Source organism: Lontra canadensis, unplaced genomic scaffold (genome assembly GCF_010015895.1).
Source record: "Lontra canadensis isolate GAN:19392208 unplaced genomic scaffold, GSC_riverotter_1.0 scaffold16, whole genome shotgun sequence".
Classification (NCBI taxonomy): Eukaryota; Metazoa; Chordata; class Mammalia; order Carnivora; family Mustelidae; genus Lontra; species Lontra canadensis.
This window is the reverse complement of record NW_022631010.1, coordinates 1273857-1288402: the sequence shown is the minus strand read 5'-3', so window position 1 is coordinate 1288402 and position 14546 is coordinate 1273857. Positions and strand designations below refer to the sequence as shown.

The 14546-nt window shown below is 36.2% G+C and overlaps 1 protein-coding gene across 9 annotated transcripts in view; it reads left to right on the top strand.

The window, feature by feature from the left end:
* Nucleotides 1–13690, top strand: part of ITCH (itchy E3 ubiquitin protein ligase) — a 125846-nt gene extending 112156 nt beyond the window's left edge. For 8 of the 9 annotated variants that reach the window (XM_032858846.1, XM_032858847.1, XM_032858848.1 and 5 more), the window contains 7 exons: nt 121–254; nt 572–712; nt 2637–2757; nt 3203–3307; nt 6094–6190; nt 10530–10602; nt 13146–13690. In XM_032858846.1, coding sequence (XP_032714737.1) covers nt 121–254; nt 572–712; nt 2637–2757; nt 3203–3307; nt 6094–6190; nt 10530–10602; nt 13146–13245 — 771 coding nt within the window. In that variant the 3' untranslated portion in view covers nt 13246–13690. Of the gene's footprint in view, nt 1–120; nt 255–571; nt 713–2636; nt 2758–3202; nt 3308–6093; nt 6191–10529; nt 10603–13125 lie in introns of all 9 variants that reach the window. The other variant, XM_032858851.1, reaches the window with a different exon arrangement.
* Nucleotides 13691–14546: the final 856 nt, after the last annotated feature.

Genomic DNA, 14546 nt, shown 5'->3' with positions numbered 1-14546 from the left:
TCTTTGCCCTTTTCCCAAAAATGTGCCATAATAGATGACAGAGGAGCTTTAGGGGAAGAATTCATCTAACATTCTATTATAAAATTATCATAAATGTGGTATTATTTTCTTCTCATATAGGCTCTCTTCCATGGGAAATTCATAGACACAGGTTTTTCTTTGCCATTCTATAAACGTATATTGAACAAACCAGTTGGACTCAAGGATTTAGAATCTATTGATCCAGAATTTTACAATTCTCTCATCTGGGTTAAGTAAGTTTGTTTCCATTTAATTTATCAAAATATAATCTTATATGCTTTCATTATGGTGTTAGTAACTTATCCAAACTGTAAGCATGTAATTGGTTTATTGAATTTAAATATTAAACTTGTCTTGGGTTTTAATATGATGGATTTTACAGAATACACCCAATATCTTAGGTAAAAATATGATGACTTAAGAGTATATAATCTCTCCAGTTTTCTTATTTTGATACTATAGTTTTATAGTAATTATTGAAGAACACAGTTCTTTAAAAAAATTTTTTTATGATTGAATTTAACAAATAGTGTTAATTTCATTTGTGCAGAGAAAACAATATTGAGGAATGTGGTTTGGAAATGTACTTCTCTGTCGATAAAGAAATTTTAGGTGAAATCAAGAGTCATGATTTGAAACCTAATGGTGGCAATATTCTTGTGACAGAAGAAAATAAAGAGGAATATATCAGGTGAGAGAGAATGCTCCTTTTAACATACAATGGCTACAGCACATTGACAGTTGCCTAGTAATACTAGTGGACAGTATTTCAAAAGATAATGTTTGCCTTTTTACTAATCATTATGAGAATTGATCAAGGACATGGACATGATCACTTTCTACCTTACAAGTATGTTGAGAGAGGAACAAGGAATGTGCTATGGGAAGTTAAGGGAGGGAGACATTATTTCTTCTAGTTGTAGTCATGAGCAGAGATACGAAGGCTGGAAAGCACAAGTCACAAGTAGTAAGTAGGGAAGTGTAGTGTGTGATGGTGCTGTCAGGCAGCTCAGAGCTGATAGCTCATTCTGACATGTCCTGCATTTCAGAGGCCAGGGAAAATGAGGAATCTTTAGAAGATGTGGAGGCTAGTAAGTTACAGTAACTGTTAAGAGAACAATTACAGCTACATCCAAATGGTAGATAGAGAGACTACATCACAAGAAATTAAGGACCAAATTCAGTAGACAATCTAAATTTCTTTTAACTAGCCCAGTGGCAGAAAAAATAAGAAGGTAGAACAGATTCTTGTGGAGGCAGCAGGGGAGAGAGCATATGCTCCAGGTTAACTCAAACTAAATTTTACAGAGAATTAATCTAACGGGTACTGCTAGGTTTTATACTCCCTTTCTTGGTATATTTTCAGTTTTACCACAGTTTGAAGATTATATATAAAGGGATAGAAAAGAATTTTGGTTATACAGCACTTTCATTTTTTAAAAATAGTGCTAGATCACTCTTTTAAAAACCAGCTCTGTAATCACTGCCATGTAACATCAAGTCATTGAAAAGAATTTCAAGGGGCGCCTGGGTGGATCAGTCAGTTAAGCATCTGCCTTTGGCACAGGTCATGATCCTGGGGTCCTGGGATCAAGCCCTGTGTTGGGCTCCCTGCTCAGCGGGGAGTTTGCTTCTCCCTCTGCTTCTCTCCCTGTTCATTCTCTCTCTCTCTCTCTCTCTCTCTCGCCCCCTCACATGAAATCTTTTAAAAGTCAAAGTTGAAATTTAGACTATTTAGTAGAGAATCTTCACTAAAAGTATTTTCATTCAAGGGTTGCTTGGGTGGCTCAGTTATGATCTCATGGTGGTGGGATCCAGCCCCTGTACTGGCTCCTTGCTCAGCAGGGAGTCTGCTGGAGAGTCTTTCTCTCCCTCTCTCCCTTAGTCAGTCCCCCCACCAGCGCCAAACACTCTCATACTCTTGTGTGCGTGTGCATGCGCTCTCTCTCTTTTTTTTTTAAGATTTTATTTATTTATTTGACAGAGATCACAAGTAGGCGAAGAGGCAGGCAGAGAGAGAAAGAAGCAGGCTCCCCGCTGAGCAGAGAGCCCTATGCAGGGCTTGATCCCAGGACCCTGGGATCCTGACTTGAGCTGAAGGCAGAGGCTTTAACCCACTGAGCCACCCAGGTGCCCCAAACACGTGCTCTCTCTTTATCTCTTTCTCTCTCTCTCTCTCAAATAAATAAATCTTCAAAAAAACCATTTTCATTTTAAAAAATTGCAAGGGGGAATCTATAAGTTAAAAGCTTAAGAGACTTTTAGATTGTATGAACCCTTTTTAGATGCTGATTAAAGCAGTATGTTAAATTGAGTCAGAATTTGAGAACTGAATACTTGGCTATAAAGGAATTATTTACTTTTTTGTGTGATAATAGAATTGTGGTTTTCAAAATGAGGCTTTATCTTACAGAGATACATGCTGAATTATTTACGTTTAAAATGATATAGATTGGTGTTGTGTTGAAGCTGGGATATACATAGGATTCATTATATCCTACTTTTATAAATATTTGAAGTTTTTCATATTAAAGTTTTTAAAAACTATTTTTACACTGGGAATTTAAAGGTAAAATCTAAACTTCCTGACAGTTTTTTTAATATTTATTTACCAGAATGGTAGCTGAATGGAGGTTGTCTCGAGGTGTTGAAGAACAGACACAAGCTTTCTTTGAGGGCTTTAATGAAATTCTTCCCCAGCAGTATTTGCAATACTTTGATGCAAAGGAATTAGAGGTAATGAGTTTTTCTTATTTCCTCTTCAGCATGCTGGTAAATAATGCCTTCAGGTGTCTGCTTTCAGCTCACTTTCTCATCTTTCCAGTAGCAATAGTACTTTTTATGCTAGCAGGATGTTTTGAAGCATCCCTAGTGGTTTAAAAAGTCCATTAATTTATCAAATAAATAAAAAGTTACCCCCCAAAAAAAGAATTACTATCAAAACTTCTCTACAGTGAATGACTGACTTACCTGAATATGTATATATATATATGACACCGTCCATGAAAACTCAACCTTCTTAAGTAATGTAGACACAGTTCTTGATGCACAGCTTACAAGCCTAAGCCTCCTGATTAATTTGATTTTTGAAAGTTGTTGAATATTAGTCTTTTCTTTTCTATGTCTAGCAGTTTTATATAAGTTGTAAAGAAACCTTTTTTTTTTTTTTTAATCTCCAAAGGTCCTTTTATGTGGAATGCAAGAGATTGACTTGAATGACTGGCAAAGACATGCCATCTACCGCCATTACACCAGGACAAGCAAACAAATCATGTGGTTTTGGCAGGTTTGTCTCGGTTTATTTCAATTGGCAGAACATAATAATTTTTTAGAAACTGCTTACCATATACGGAAGAAAGTCACAGAACAAAATGTACCAGTATATTCAGGCCCCTCATTCCATTCTGTGCATTATAATAAATGAATAGATTAGGGAAGTGCTAAGTTATGGAAGCAGCCCAAGTGTCCATTAATAGATGAATGGATCAAGATATGTGTGTGTGTGTGTGTGTGTGTTTTATAAAATGTGTATATCAACCACACACACTGGAATATTACTCAGCCATTAAAAAGAATGAAATTTTATTGGAGGGGGTAAGGAATGGACTCTTGCCATTTGCAATATCATGAATGGATTTAGAGGGTATCATACTAAGTGAAATAAGTCAGCCAGAAAAAGACAAATGCCATAGGATTTCACTCATATGGAATTTAAGAAACAGACAAAGAAAAATATAAACCAAGAAACATACTCTTAACTAGAGAGAGCAAACTGATGGTCAGAGTGGACTTGTGGGAGTGGGTAAAATTGGTGAAGGGGTTTAAGAGTAGACTTACCGTGACAAGCACTGAGTAATGTATAGAATTGTTGAATCACTATATTGTACTCCTGAAACTAATGTAATACTACATGTTTATACTGGAATTAAATTTTTTAAAAAAGATTATAACATTTTTAAAAACTTTTGCTGATTAAGCAACACACACCTTTTACCTTTGCCCAGGGTATAAGACAACCTCAGATGATGATTCCCCTGCATTTGATCTAAATGCTTTTGGAATTTTATGGAACTGTCTAAAGTATGGTTTTCGTCATTCATACCTCATTAAGAATTATATACTGTTCAGAAGGCAAAACTTAAGGGAGCGACCTGGTTTGGAATCACAGTGGTGTGTCTTTAAAAAAAAAAAAGCCTGCTATAAGCACATGAGAAGATGCTCAAATCACTAATCATTAGGGAAGTGCAAATCAAAACCACAGTGAGACACCATTTCATATCCATTACTGTCATGGCTATTACCAAGAAACAGAAAATAATCATCCTTGTTGAGGATGTACAGAAATTGGAACTCTCTTGTATTGCTGGTAGGAATGTAAAATGGTGCACAACTGTGGAAAACAATTTGATGGCTCCTCAAAAAGCAAATATAAATTAACGTATCCAGCAGTTCTCCTAGGTATAGCCAAAGGAAGTGAAAGCAAGACTCAAACACATACTTCTATACCTGCCGTCATAACAGCGTTACTCACCATAGCGAAAAGGTAGATGCAATTTAAGTGCCATCAACAGGTGAATGGATAAACAAAATGTGGTGTTCACATACAATGGAATATCATCCAGCCTTAAAGAGAAAGAAAGTTCTTTTTTTTAATTAACATATAATTTATTATTTGTTTCGGGGGTACAGGTCTGTGATTCATCACACAATACACAATGCTCCCCACAACTTATATCCTCCCCAGTGTCCATCACCCAGCCACCCCATCCCTCCCACCCCCTTCTACTCCAGCAACCCTCAGGAGAAAGGAAATTCTGACAGGCTGCAACAGGGATAAACCTTAAGAATATTATTCTGAGTGAAATAAGCCAATCACGAAAGACAAATATTGTATGAGTCCATGATTCCATTTATATGAGGTATCTAGAATAGGCAAATTCATAGAGACAAAGTAGAACAGAGGTTAACAAGAGTGGTTGGGGGATGAGAAGATACATTTCATGAATTCAGAGTTTTTGTTTAGGGTCACAGAGTTCTGGAAATAGTGGTAATAGCTATTTAGCAGTGTGAACATACTTAATGCCATTGAATTATGTGCTTAAAATGAAAAATTATATGTATTTTACCACAATAAGAAAATAAAATTTTAAAAGATGTCTGTTACTTATATAAAGAAATTCATAAGGGGGTGCCTGAGTGGTCAGTGGGTTAAGCTTCTGCCTTTGGGTTGGGTCATGATCTCAGGGTCCTGGGATCAAGCCCTGCATGGAGCTCTGCTCAGCAGGGAACCTACTCCCCCCCCGCTTTCTGCCTGCCCCTCGGCCTACTTGTGATCTCTCTCTCTCTGTCAAATAAATAAATAAAATCTTTTAAAAAAAAAATTTAATAAGAAACTCAGATGAACTGAGCTTCTATAGCAAATAGAATTAGCATTTGAAAATACTTGATCGTAGTACAATAAGATACAAATTATTTACAAAAAATATTTGGCTGAGTCAAAACATTTGTGCTACAGGCTGGAAAGCATCTTCCATAAACCTAATGTTTTAAGCCAGAGTTGTAGGAGTTGGAAGCCACCTGATTCTGATAGTGTATAGCTACACCAAAACCTAGCAAACATTAAGAGAAGGAGGTTATTGAGATATATGTGGATGAGAATTCTAGGAGCTTGATTTCATGTGTTCATAAAATTAAAAAAGTCCATACTTACTCAAGCTCTGTGTCCTGTGTAACCACATGAGCATCCTATAGGACAGGCCTATCTGGGAGGTAAAATAAGGGGCTTCTCTAAAAGAGCTCATCTTGAGACTTTGAGTACGGAGCTCTTAGGCCCAGGGCACCCTCCTTTTTCTGTCTCCCTAAAAGGATATGGTCCTAAGATTTATATCGGGAAGGTTGGCAGGGCTTCGACAAACATGGAGAAGCTCCTCCATCCACAGTGGTGGAGTATAGTCATTATCTAGTGCATCTAACACTGGGAGTTCATTTGAAATGATTGTTTATCATTCTTATTTATGCTAAACATAACATAGGACCTGTATATCTCTTTACGTGTGTATTTTTTTTTAACAGTTTGTTAAAGAAATTGATAATGAGAAGAGAATGAGACTTCTGCAGTTTGTTACTGGAACCTGCCGATTGCCAGTTGGAGGATTTGCTGACCTCATGGGTGTGTATACAGGATCACTTTTCCTATACAGAAAATTACCACACAGTTACATCAAATCAGTGTCTATAAAACTTAAAAGAATAGACATTTTCCTAACCAGTCACAATTATCCTGGATTTGTGTAAACTTTTAATTCACTTTGTAGTCTTTACCCCTAGAAATTTTTAACCTAAGGCTGGATTCCACATTTTAACTTCATAGGATAGCAATATTCTATATGTAAATCTGTTTGGTCATTCAGTCATTGGTAAACATTTTAGAGTCTCCTACGAGCCAGGCACTTTTGATTGTGTTATACTATATTTTAATGATGAGTTTAACAGTCTTCTCTATTATACCTGGAGCTCCTTGAGATACAGATCCATATCTTCATCTTTTTATTTCTGGTGCCTCACATAGTGCTTGTCACATGGTATTCACTGATCAAAATGTGTGGTGTTTGGACATGAATGACCATGAAAATAATTTTGTGATTGATAATAAAGTAAATTCAAATCTTTAACACCAGCATTATGCCAAGTACCACAGGAGAACAGAAGTTATGATCCCTAAGTCTGTTTCAGCTGAAGGAGAACTGAAGAACTAAGTAGGCAATTTTGGATACAGTGACTAAAAGCCAGACCAGAATAATTTTGGCCATTACTCTGAGGGTATTGGAAGCTGTGGAAATTTTTGAAGAGAGGAAAACTTGCTGAAGCTGCGTATTAGGAAGACTTGATAGCAAGGTATAGCATGCATTAAAGGATAAGGGAAACCCTGAAGAGAGGAAGAAAATATTGGAGCAGTTAATCTTAGGAGATGGAGGTAGGGATGGAAAAGAAGGGATAAATGCTAGAGAAGTTCCAAAGGTAGCAACAGAACTTGATTAGAGATTAGAAGATGAGCTATAAAGGAAGAATGTCAAGGATAAAACCATGTTTTGAAAAATGGAGAAATGGAGAAGTTACAAAGTGTAAAGAATATGGTTTAGAGGTTTTGAGGGAAGATAATGAATGGCTCGAGTTCAAGGTGATAGCCAGGCAACCAGAAGAATACCAGGAAGCCAGAGGGACAGTTGAGTGGGTATTGCCAAAGTATGAGTAGAGCAGTGACACTTGAAGCTATTAGAATAGGTCGGCTAATGCAGAAATAGAATACAAAGAGTAGAGGACTGATGCTTAGAAACACCTGTATTTAGGGATGAGACAGAAATAGCCTAGAGGCAAACTTAAAGGATTTAGAGCCAGAGAGGGAAGAGGAGAAATAAATATTCTAGTCTCTCAGAAGCAATATAAGGAGATTTTTTAGTCCAGCTCTAGAGAGGTCTCAGAGAAGGTTTATTATTACTAAGTAAATTTTTGGAGAGGTGTACCTTTTGAGAATGCTATCTTAATTTGAAAAAGAAAAACCATGTTGGTGGGTCAGGAAGTAAGGTAGTAACCATAATGAGGAAAAAAGTGGCATAAGTTTCAGTATAAACTAGAAATCTGATCATTTAAGAGATAACAACTAGATCTGCTCTTGGGAATAATATTTGGGGTTGGATGAAGCTATCTAATACAGGAGTATACCTGTGGAAGGCGGAGAGGAGATTGTGGTTCATAGAATTTTAGAGGCCATCTGGTTTAACCTTCTACTCAGTGTAGGAGGAGGAAGTTATAAGAATAATGTATATAACACTGTAATGTGTTGGATTTCAACTTTGACAGATCTAACATCCCTTTTCTGTAACAAATATTTATAATACCCTCTACATTCTGGAATAAAACTGGTAGACATGAGATAAAAGTACCTACAATCTCAAAAAAATATAAAAACTTAGCCTAACTAAAATTTTTAAGAAGTGACTTACAGTGTGGTTGGGTTATGGGGAGGGTATGTGCTATGATGAGTGCTATGAAGTGTGTAAGCCTGATGATTCACAGGCTTACCCTGAGGCAAATAATACATTATATGTTAATTTTTTTAAAAAGTGACTTATAGGGACGCCTGGGTGGCTCAGTTGGTTAAGCCACTGCCTTCGGCTCAGGTCATGATCCCAGAGTCCTGGGATCAAGTCCCGCATCGGGCTCCTTGCTCAGTGGGGAGCCTGCTTCTCTCTCTACCTCTGCCTGCTGCTCTGCCTGCTTGTGTTCTCTCTCTCTCTGACAAATAAATAAAATCTTTAAAAAAATAAAAATAAAAAATAAAATAAAAGTGACTTATAATGAAATAATACTTTTGTCAGTGTATATTTCGGAAAAACTGTTAGAAGACACTAGTTAATAGGTAATTGTTCCTACTTAAAAGGTTTGGGTTTAAGATAAGATAGGAAAGCTTTCTATATAATAAACACTGCAATATGAAAGAACAGACAGAAAGAGCAAGAAATAGAGATGTCTGGGTGGCTCAGTTGGTTAAGCATCTGCCTTTGGCTCAGGTCATGATTCCAGGGTCCTGAGATCCAGCCTGGTGTCAGGCTCCCTGCTCAGCGGAGAGCCTGCTTCTTCCACTCCCTGCTGCTTCCCCTTCTTGTCTGCTCACTTTCTCTCTCTGACAAATAAATAAATAAATAAAACCTTTAAAAGAAAAGAAAGGGCAAGAAATAATAGACTTAAGTATGATAAGAAAAAGAGGGAGGGACAGCTGGGTGGCTCAGTTAGTGTAGCATCCAACTCTTGATCTCCGCTCAGGTCTTGATTTCATGGTTGTGAGCTCACGCCCCACGTTGGGCTCCATGCTGGTGTGGAACCTACTTAGAAAAGAAAGAAAAACAGGGAAATAATCTAAATGAAGTAGGGATAATAGACTTGCCAGAATAAATTAGAGATGATCAAAGTGGAGAAAAATGAGGTAGTATCTATGATGAAATTCCACTGATACATAAAAAGTCCTCGGAGACCATATTATTTGAAAGTTGAAATGGGTTGAAAATAGGAACATAGGTGCAAGAGTCCACATAAAACTTGTGTGGTTTAGGGGCAATGTCAGAATAAGATTGAAAACAGGCAACCTAAAAATAATTTCAGTATGTATAATGTATACAACTTGATGTCTTACCATTCCATAAAGTTTTAGAAAGCACTTAGGATGATATGACATATTTGTAAGATAGCTTTACTGGTGAAATTCACTAAGATCCCTTCATTTTCTCTTTTTCTCTTTTAGTATTTGATTCTCTTGTCTTTTTAATGTAATCCAGACTCTTCTGTTATATATTAATTAGCACATTAAAATGTTCCATTCTTTGTGGTTAGAAAGGCTGTAATATATTGACTAGAGAGAATGTTCAGAGTGAGTTAATGTAATTTTGAGTTTAATTATTTAATAATTTTAACTATCATTTTTCATAATCACCATTTCCTATCTTACTGGGCTTTTCATGTTAACTACTTGTGCAAATACTTTGATGTTATTCAGTCAAAAGTACTACCAGTGCGTATTTGCAGTGGTCAAGGGGGACATGAGGACATGAGAAAATTCTTTGAGTATGACTGCCCCACACATTGCCAACATTTAGTTTGCCTGGCCCATTCTAAAGTCCAGTAACACCACCAATCATTGTAACTACCAATAAATACTTTCTAGGGATTGGTAGTGACCTTTTAGAAAACCCGTGCTTTAGGATCACCATTCACTCTGTTGACAACAGAAGGTAACTGAGAGGAGAGACAAGAAGTGGGTTGTAAGTGTATAAGGTTTCTGCAGGACCTATAAGCACAAGCACTGTTAATATTGAATTCACTAGATTATATTTAAATCAAGCTTTATTGTATAAGACGGTTGTAGTTTTCCTGTTGTGTTTAAAGCTAAAATTAAGCTTTTTCGGTGTTCTGTTATTAGGTGAGGTATATTAGTTATAGCATTCTGTTATTCTGGCAAAGTAATGCCAGATAAAACTGCATTTTCTTCTCTTGGGCATACATTAACAAAATGGTTCTCAAACTTTAGCACTCTTCAGAATCACTTGGAAGCCTGTTCAGACGCACATTGCTTAGCCTTATCTCAAAGTTTCTGATTCAGTTCGGTAGGCTTTGCTTAGGGCCTATGGGTTTGTGTTTGTTTTTGTTTTTTTCCTTTGAAAGATTTTACTTATTTTAGAGAGAGTGTATGAACAAGTGGGGGAAGGGGTAGAGGGAGAGCCAGAAAGCCAAGCAGAATCCACACTGAGAACAGAGCCTGATGCAGGGCTTGATTTCATGACCCTGAGATCATGACCTGAGCTGAAATCAAGAGTCAGACGCTTGACCGACTTGAGATACCCAGGAGCCCAGAGTTGTGGTTCTGACAAGGTCCTGGGTGATGCTGATGCTGCCGGACTGAGGGGGTCACAATTTGAGAACCACCAAGTGTCAAACTGTTGATGATTTCATTGTTCTAGGGAGTAATGGACCACAAAAATTCTGCATTGAAAAGGTTGGGAAAGAAAATTGGTTACCCAGAAGTCATACGTGGTAAGTAAAATCAGAAAGAGTAAATACCTTTTTTCCAATTACCCTGTAGATATTAAAGCCTGTTGGAAATTAGAAATGAAATATTTTCCCCATGGTATTGAATTATTTATAGCCTTAGCAAGGCATAATTTATATACAGTAAAACTAAGGTCATAAGGTTATCCATTTAAATTCAGTGATATTTAGAAGATTTACAGAGTAGTAACCATCAACCAATTTTAGATTATTTCTGTCACTCCAGAATGACTCCTTATGGCCCTTTGCAGTCAGTCCCTTTTCCTAGCCATGGATTTTTTTTTTTTTTTTTAATGTGATATTAGGAAAACTTTTAACTTTTCTCTGAAAGCAGAAGATACCAACTTTTCATAGTTTCGGGGAGAACAAATATTTTCTTATTATAAATGTAGCTTAACCACATTTCCAAAAATGTACAGAACTAAAAACAACCCTAATTTTAATTCAAAATACAATATGTAGAAATCCCACCTAACATCAACAATATTTGAACTGTATTTTGTGAGACATTTCAGTAACCTTGCTGGATATTCCTTTATTTTCCTCATCTGCCCTTTATATTTATTTTAGTGTCTGTTCCTTTATATTTTGATTCATATACATACATGTGGTTTTTAAAAAATAACATTGCCACATTTGTTGAAAATCAGTTTACCATAAATAAATACATGAGTTTATTTTGGGATTCCTGGGTCTATTTCATTGATCTGTTTGTCTTTCCTTAATGGTTGTACCACACTGTCTTGATTACTATAGCTTTGTAATAAGTTTTGAAATTAGGAGGTTTGAATTCTCCAACTTTTTCAAGATCGTTTTGGATATTCTCAGTCCTTTGGATTTCCATATGAATTTTAGGATCTGCTTGTCCATTTCTACAAAGATGTCAACTGGGATTTTGATACAAATTGCTCTGAATGTATAGATCAGTTTTTTTTTTTTTTTTAATTTTTTTTTTTTATTTTTTTTTTATTTATTTGACAGACAGAGATCACAAGGAGGCAGAGAGGCAGACAGAGAGAGAGGGGGAAGCAGGCTCCCCGCTGAGCAGAGAGCCCGATGTGGGGCTCGATCCCAGGACCCTGGGATCATGACCTGAGCCGAAGGCAGAGGCTTTAACCCACTGAGCCACCCAGGTGCCCCAGTATAGATCAGTTTTGGGGGATACTTTATTCTTTTTGAAGCTATTATAAATGGAATTGTTTTCTTAATTTCATTTCAGGTTGTTAAGATTATTGCTAATGTACAGAAATACTGTTGATTTTTGTACATTCATCTTGTACACATGCACATTTTTTATTTGACCTCATCTTTTTTTCAAACTTGGAACAGACTGTGCCATTATACTCCTGTGAACAGTTTTTCTCAGTCACACACAAAACCCAGCCTCATTAGTTTGTCAAGTTCCATGTTTTCATTTGCAAGAAGTAACAAAAGTTATAATTATAGATTTATTTTCCCTTTGTGGATAGCATTATTTTTTCTGATGTCAAACATCTGCCTAGGCCTTACCCTTAAAATATAGCAGAAGGCCCAAAACCTTAATGGCAAACTCAGTGCCTTATGAAGGTGATAATAATGTAGCCCCAAATTAGAAGATGCCCTTTAAGACCTCACAGCTAAGAATAGGACAGAGAAATTCAGTAGGACTAGAATATTAGATACTAAAGCAGAAAATTGTTTCTTAAAGTAGTACACAGTCCCTGACTTAATATGGTTTGACTTAAGATTTCTTGACTGACTTTATGATGGTGTGAAAATAATATGCATTTGGTAGAAACTGTACTTTGAATTTTTAATTTCATCTTTTCTTTGGCTAGCAATATATGTATGGTATTCTCTCATGATTCTGGGCAGTGGTAGTGATCTGTATCTCCCAATCAGCCAGCAGTTATGAGGGTAAACAACCAGTGTATTTAAACCAGTCTATATCCATACAACCATTCTGTTTTTCACTTTGAGTACATTATCCAATAAATTACATGATATTCAACAATTTATTATAAAATGGGTTTTATGTTCAATAATTGTGCCCAGCTATAGGCTAATGAAGGTGTTCTTAACACATTTAAGGTAGGCTAAGTTACGATGTTTGGCAGGTTAGATTTATTAAAATGCATTTTTTACTTATGATACTTTTAACTTATCATAGGGTTTATCCACATGTAACCCAATCATAAGTCAGGGAAGATCTGTACTTAAAACCTATATTTACTGTCTAGCCCTCCACAGAAAAAGTTTGCTGACCACTAATCTAGATTAAGGAGAGTATGAGAGGACTAACTCTTGCCCCTGTGTTGTATAAACACTTGTTCTTCATTCTGTCCTAAAAGGTAAATATTGTTATTTCCATGCTACCAAAGAAGAAACCAAAATTGAGAAAGGTAAAAGCAATGTTCAAAGGCCCAGTGACAGAGCTGGGATTTGAACTCATTTTTACCTGACTTTAAAACCAGTGTTGTTATATACTACATTGCTCATATGATTCTTTGTATATTTCCTTTTCTCAAGCTAACAATTCTTACTTTTAGTTTTAATCGCCTGGACCTGCCACCCTACAAGAGCTATGAGCAACTGAAGGAAAAGCTGTTATTTGCCATTGAAGAAACAGAAGGATTTGGACAAGAGTAACTTCCAAGAACTTGTGCCACCAAAGGACAAGAACTTAATTGCAATGTCTGTCCTTTTCCTTCTCTGCTTGTTGCACATCTTGTTGTAAAATTGGGCTGTGACTGTTTAGAGAGTTATTTGAGTGTAAGTAAATTAATGTTTTCATTGAGATTTATCTCCCAGTGATTCTGGATTTCTACTCAATATTTCCAGAAATCAGATCTGCAAATGACTAGTCAAATCTTACTTAACATGAGATTTAACACATCAATGAAATCTGCCTTGTCTTATTCCACTAGATTGTTACCTTAACAACAATTTTGTAAATGTGTGTCAAAAGTCTCACTTGGAAGTAGATTTTTTTCTTTTAGAGATTTCTGCAGATATTCAGGGACGTCCCTTGGTAAATGAAATATTAAGACCTTAAGCCTCTTGGTGAGAGGTATTTATTAAAAGTACAAACTCAGCCCAGCTTCTGGGAATGTGAGTGAACTTCTGGCTTGTGCTCTCCCTCTCATTTCAGCCTGGCCTGACTGTTGTTTTTCCTTTCCGGAGCATGAATTCATGCATCATTTTGCTGGTATCGTTGGAAAGTGATACAAGACTCTTGCGTCGCTCTACAAAGTAGTGTTACTTTGAATTCAGGGAGAAGTTGGTCCCAGCCTGCAAATGACCCTATAACTTTCTTCATTTGGAAGTTTGTTTTAATTGCCTTGCAAATACTAAACTTTACAAACAATATTAACACTGTGCTTCCTTCACGGTCATTTTATAAAAGTTTAATCTAGAATTGGAATTAATTTAGATAAATTCATCAAAGGCCATCATTGACAATTTTTGTATGTTCCTATATATAAATTGTATCTATAATTTTATCATAATCCAGCAACTTCAGTTATATTTAATTATTGCTAAGGAGTTCAAGTTATAACTAGAGTACTTTACACCCAAAGAAAGAGGTCAGTGAAACATTCTCTAAATTACATTTTCATTAGGGAGGGAGAGCTGAGGTACTGGCTAAAAAGAAGGGAGTAATACATTTACTAGCAATACATTTCTAGTAACCACAAAAATGTATTCTCTGTATGAATTAAAAGTCAAACTTATTTCTCTGACACCTTGGAATAGTCTTTTCCATTCTTGACATTGTTCTGAATTGGATACTCTCTTCACTCCTAAAAATTTTAACAGGCTTTCCTTTTTGGAAAAAGGACTTTTTTTCCCCCATGACTATTTAATTTCATCCTGCTCCATTAGTATCTGATTAGTGCACTTTTGAACATCTCTGTAGTTAATTATTTTAACTTGGCCTAACTTAGACT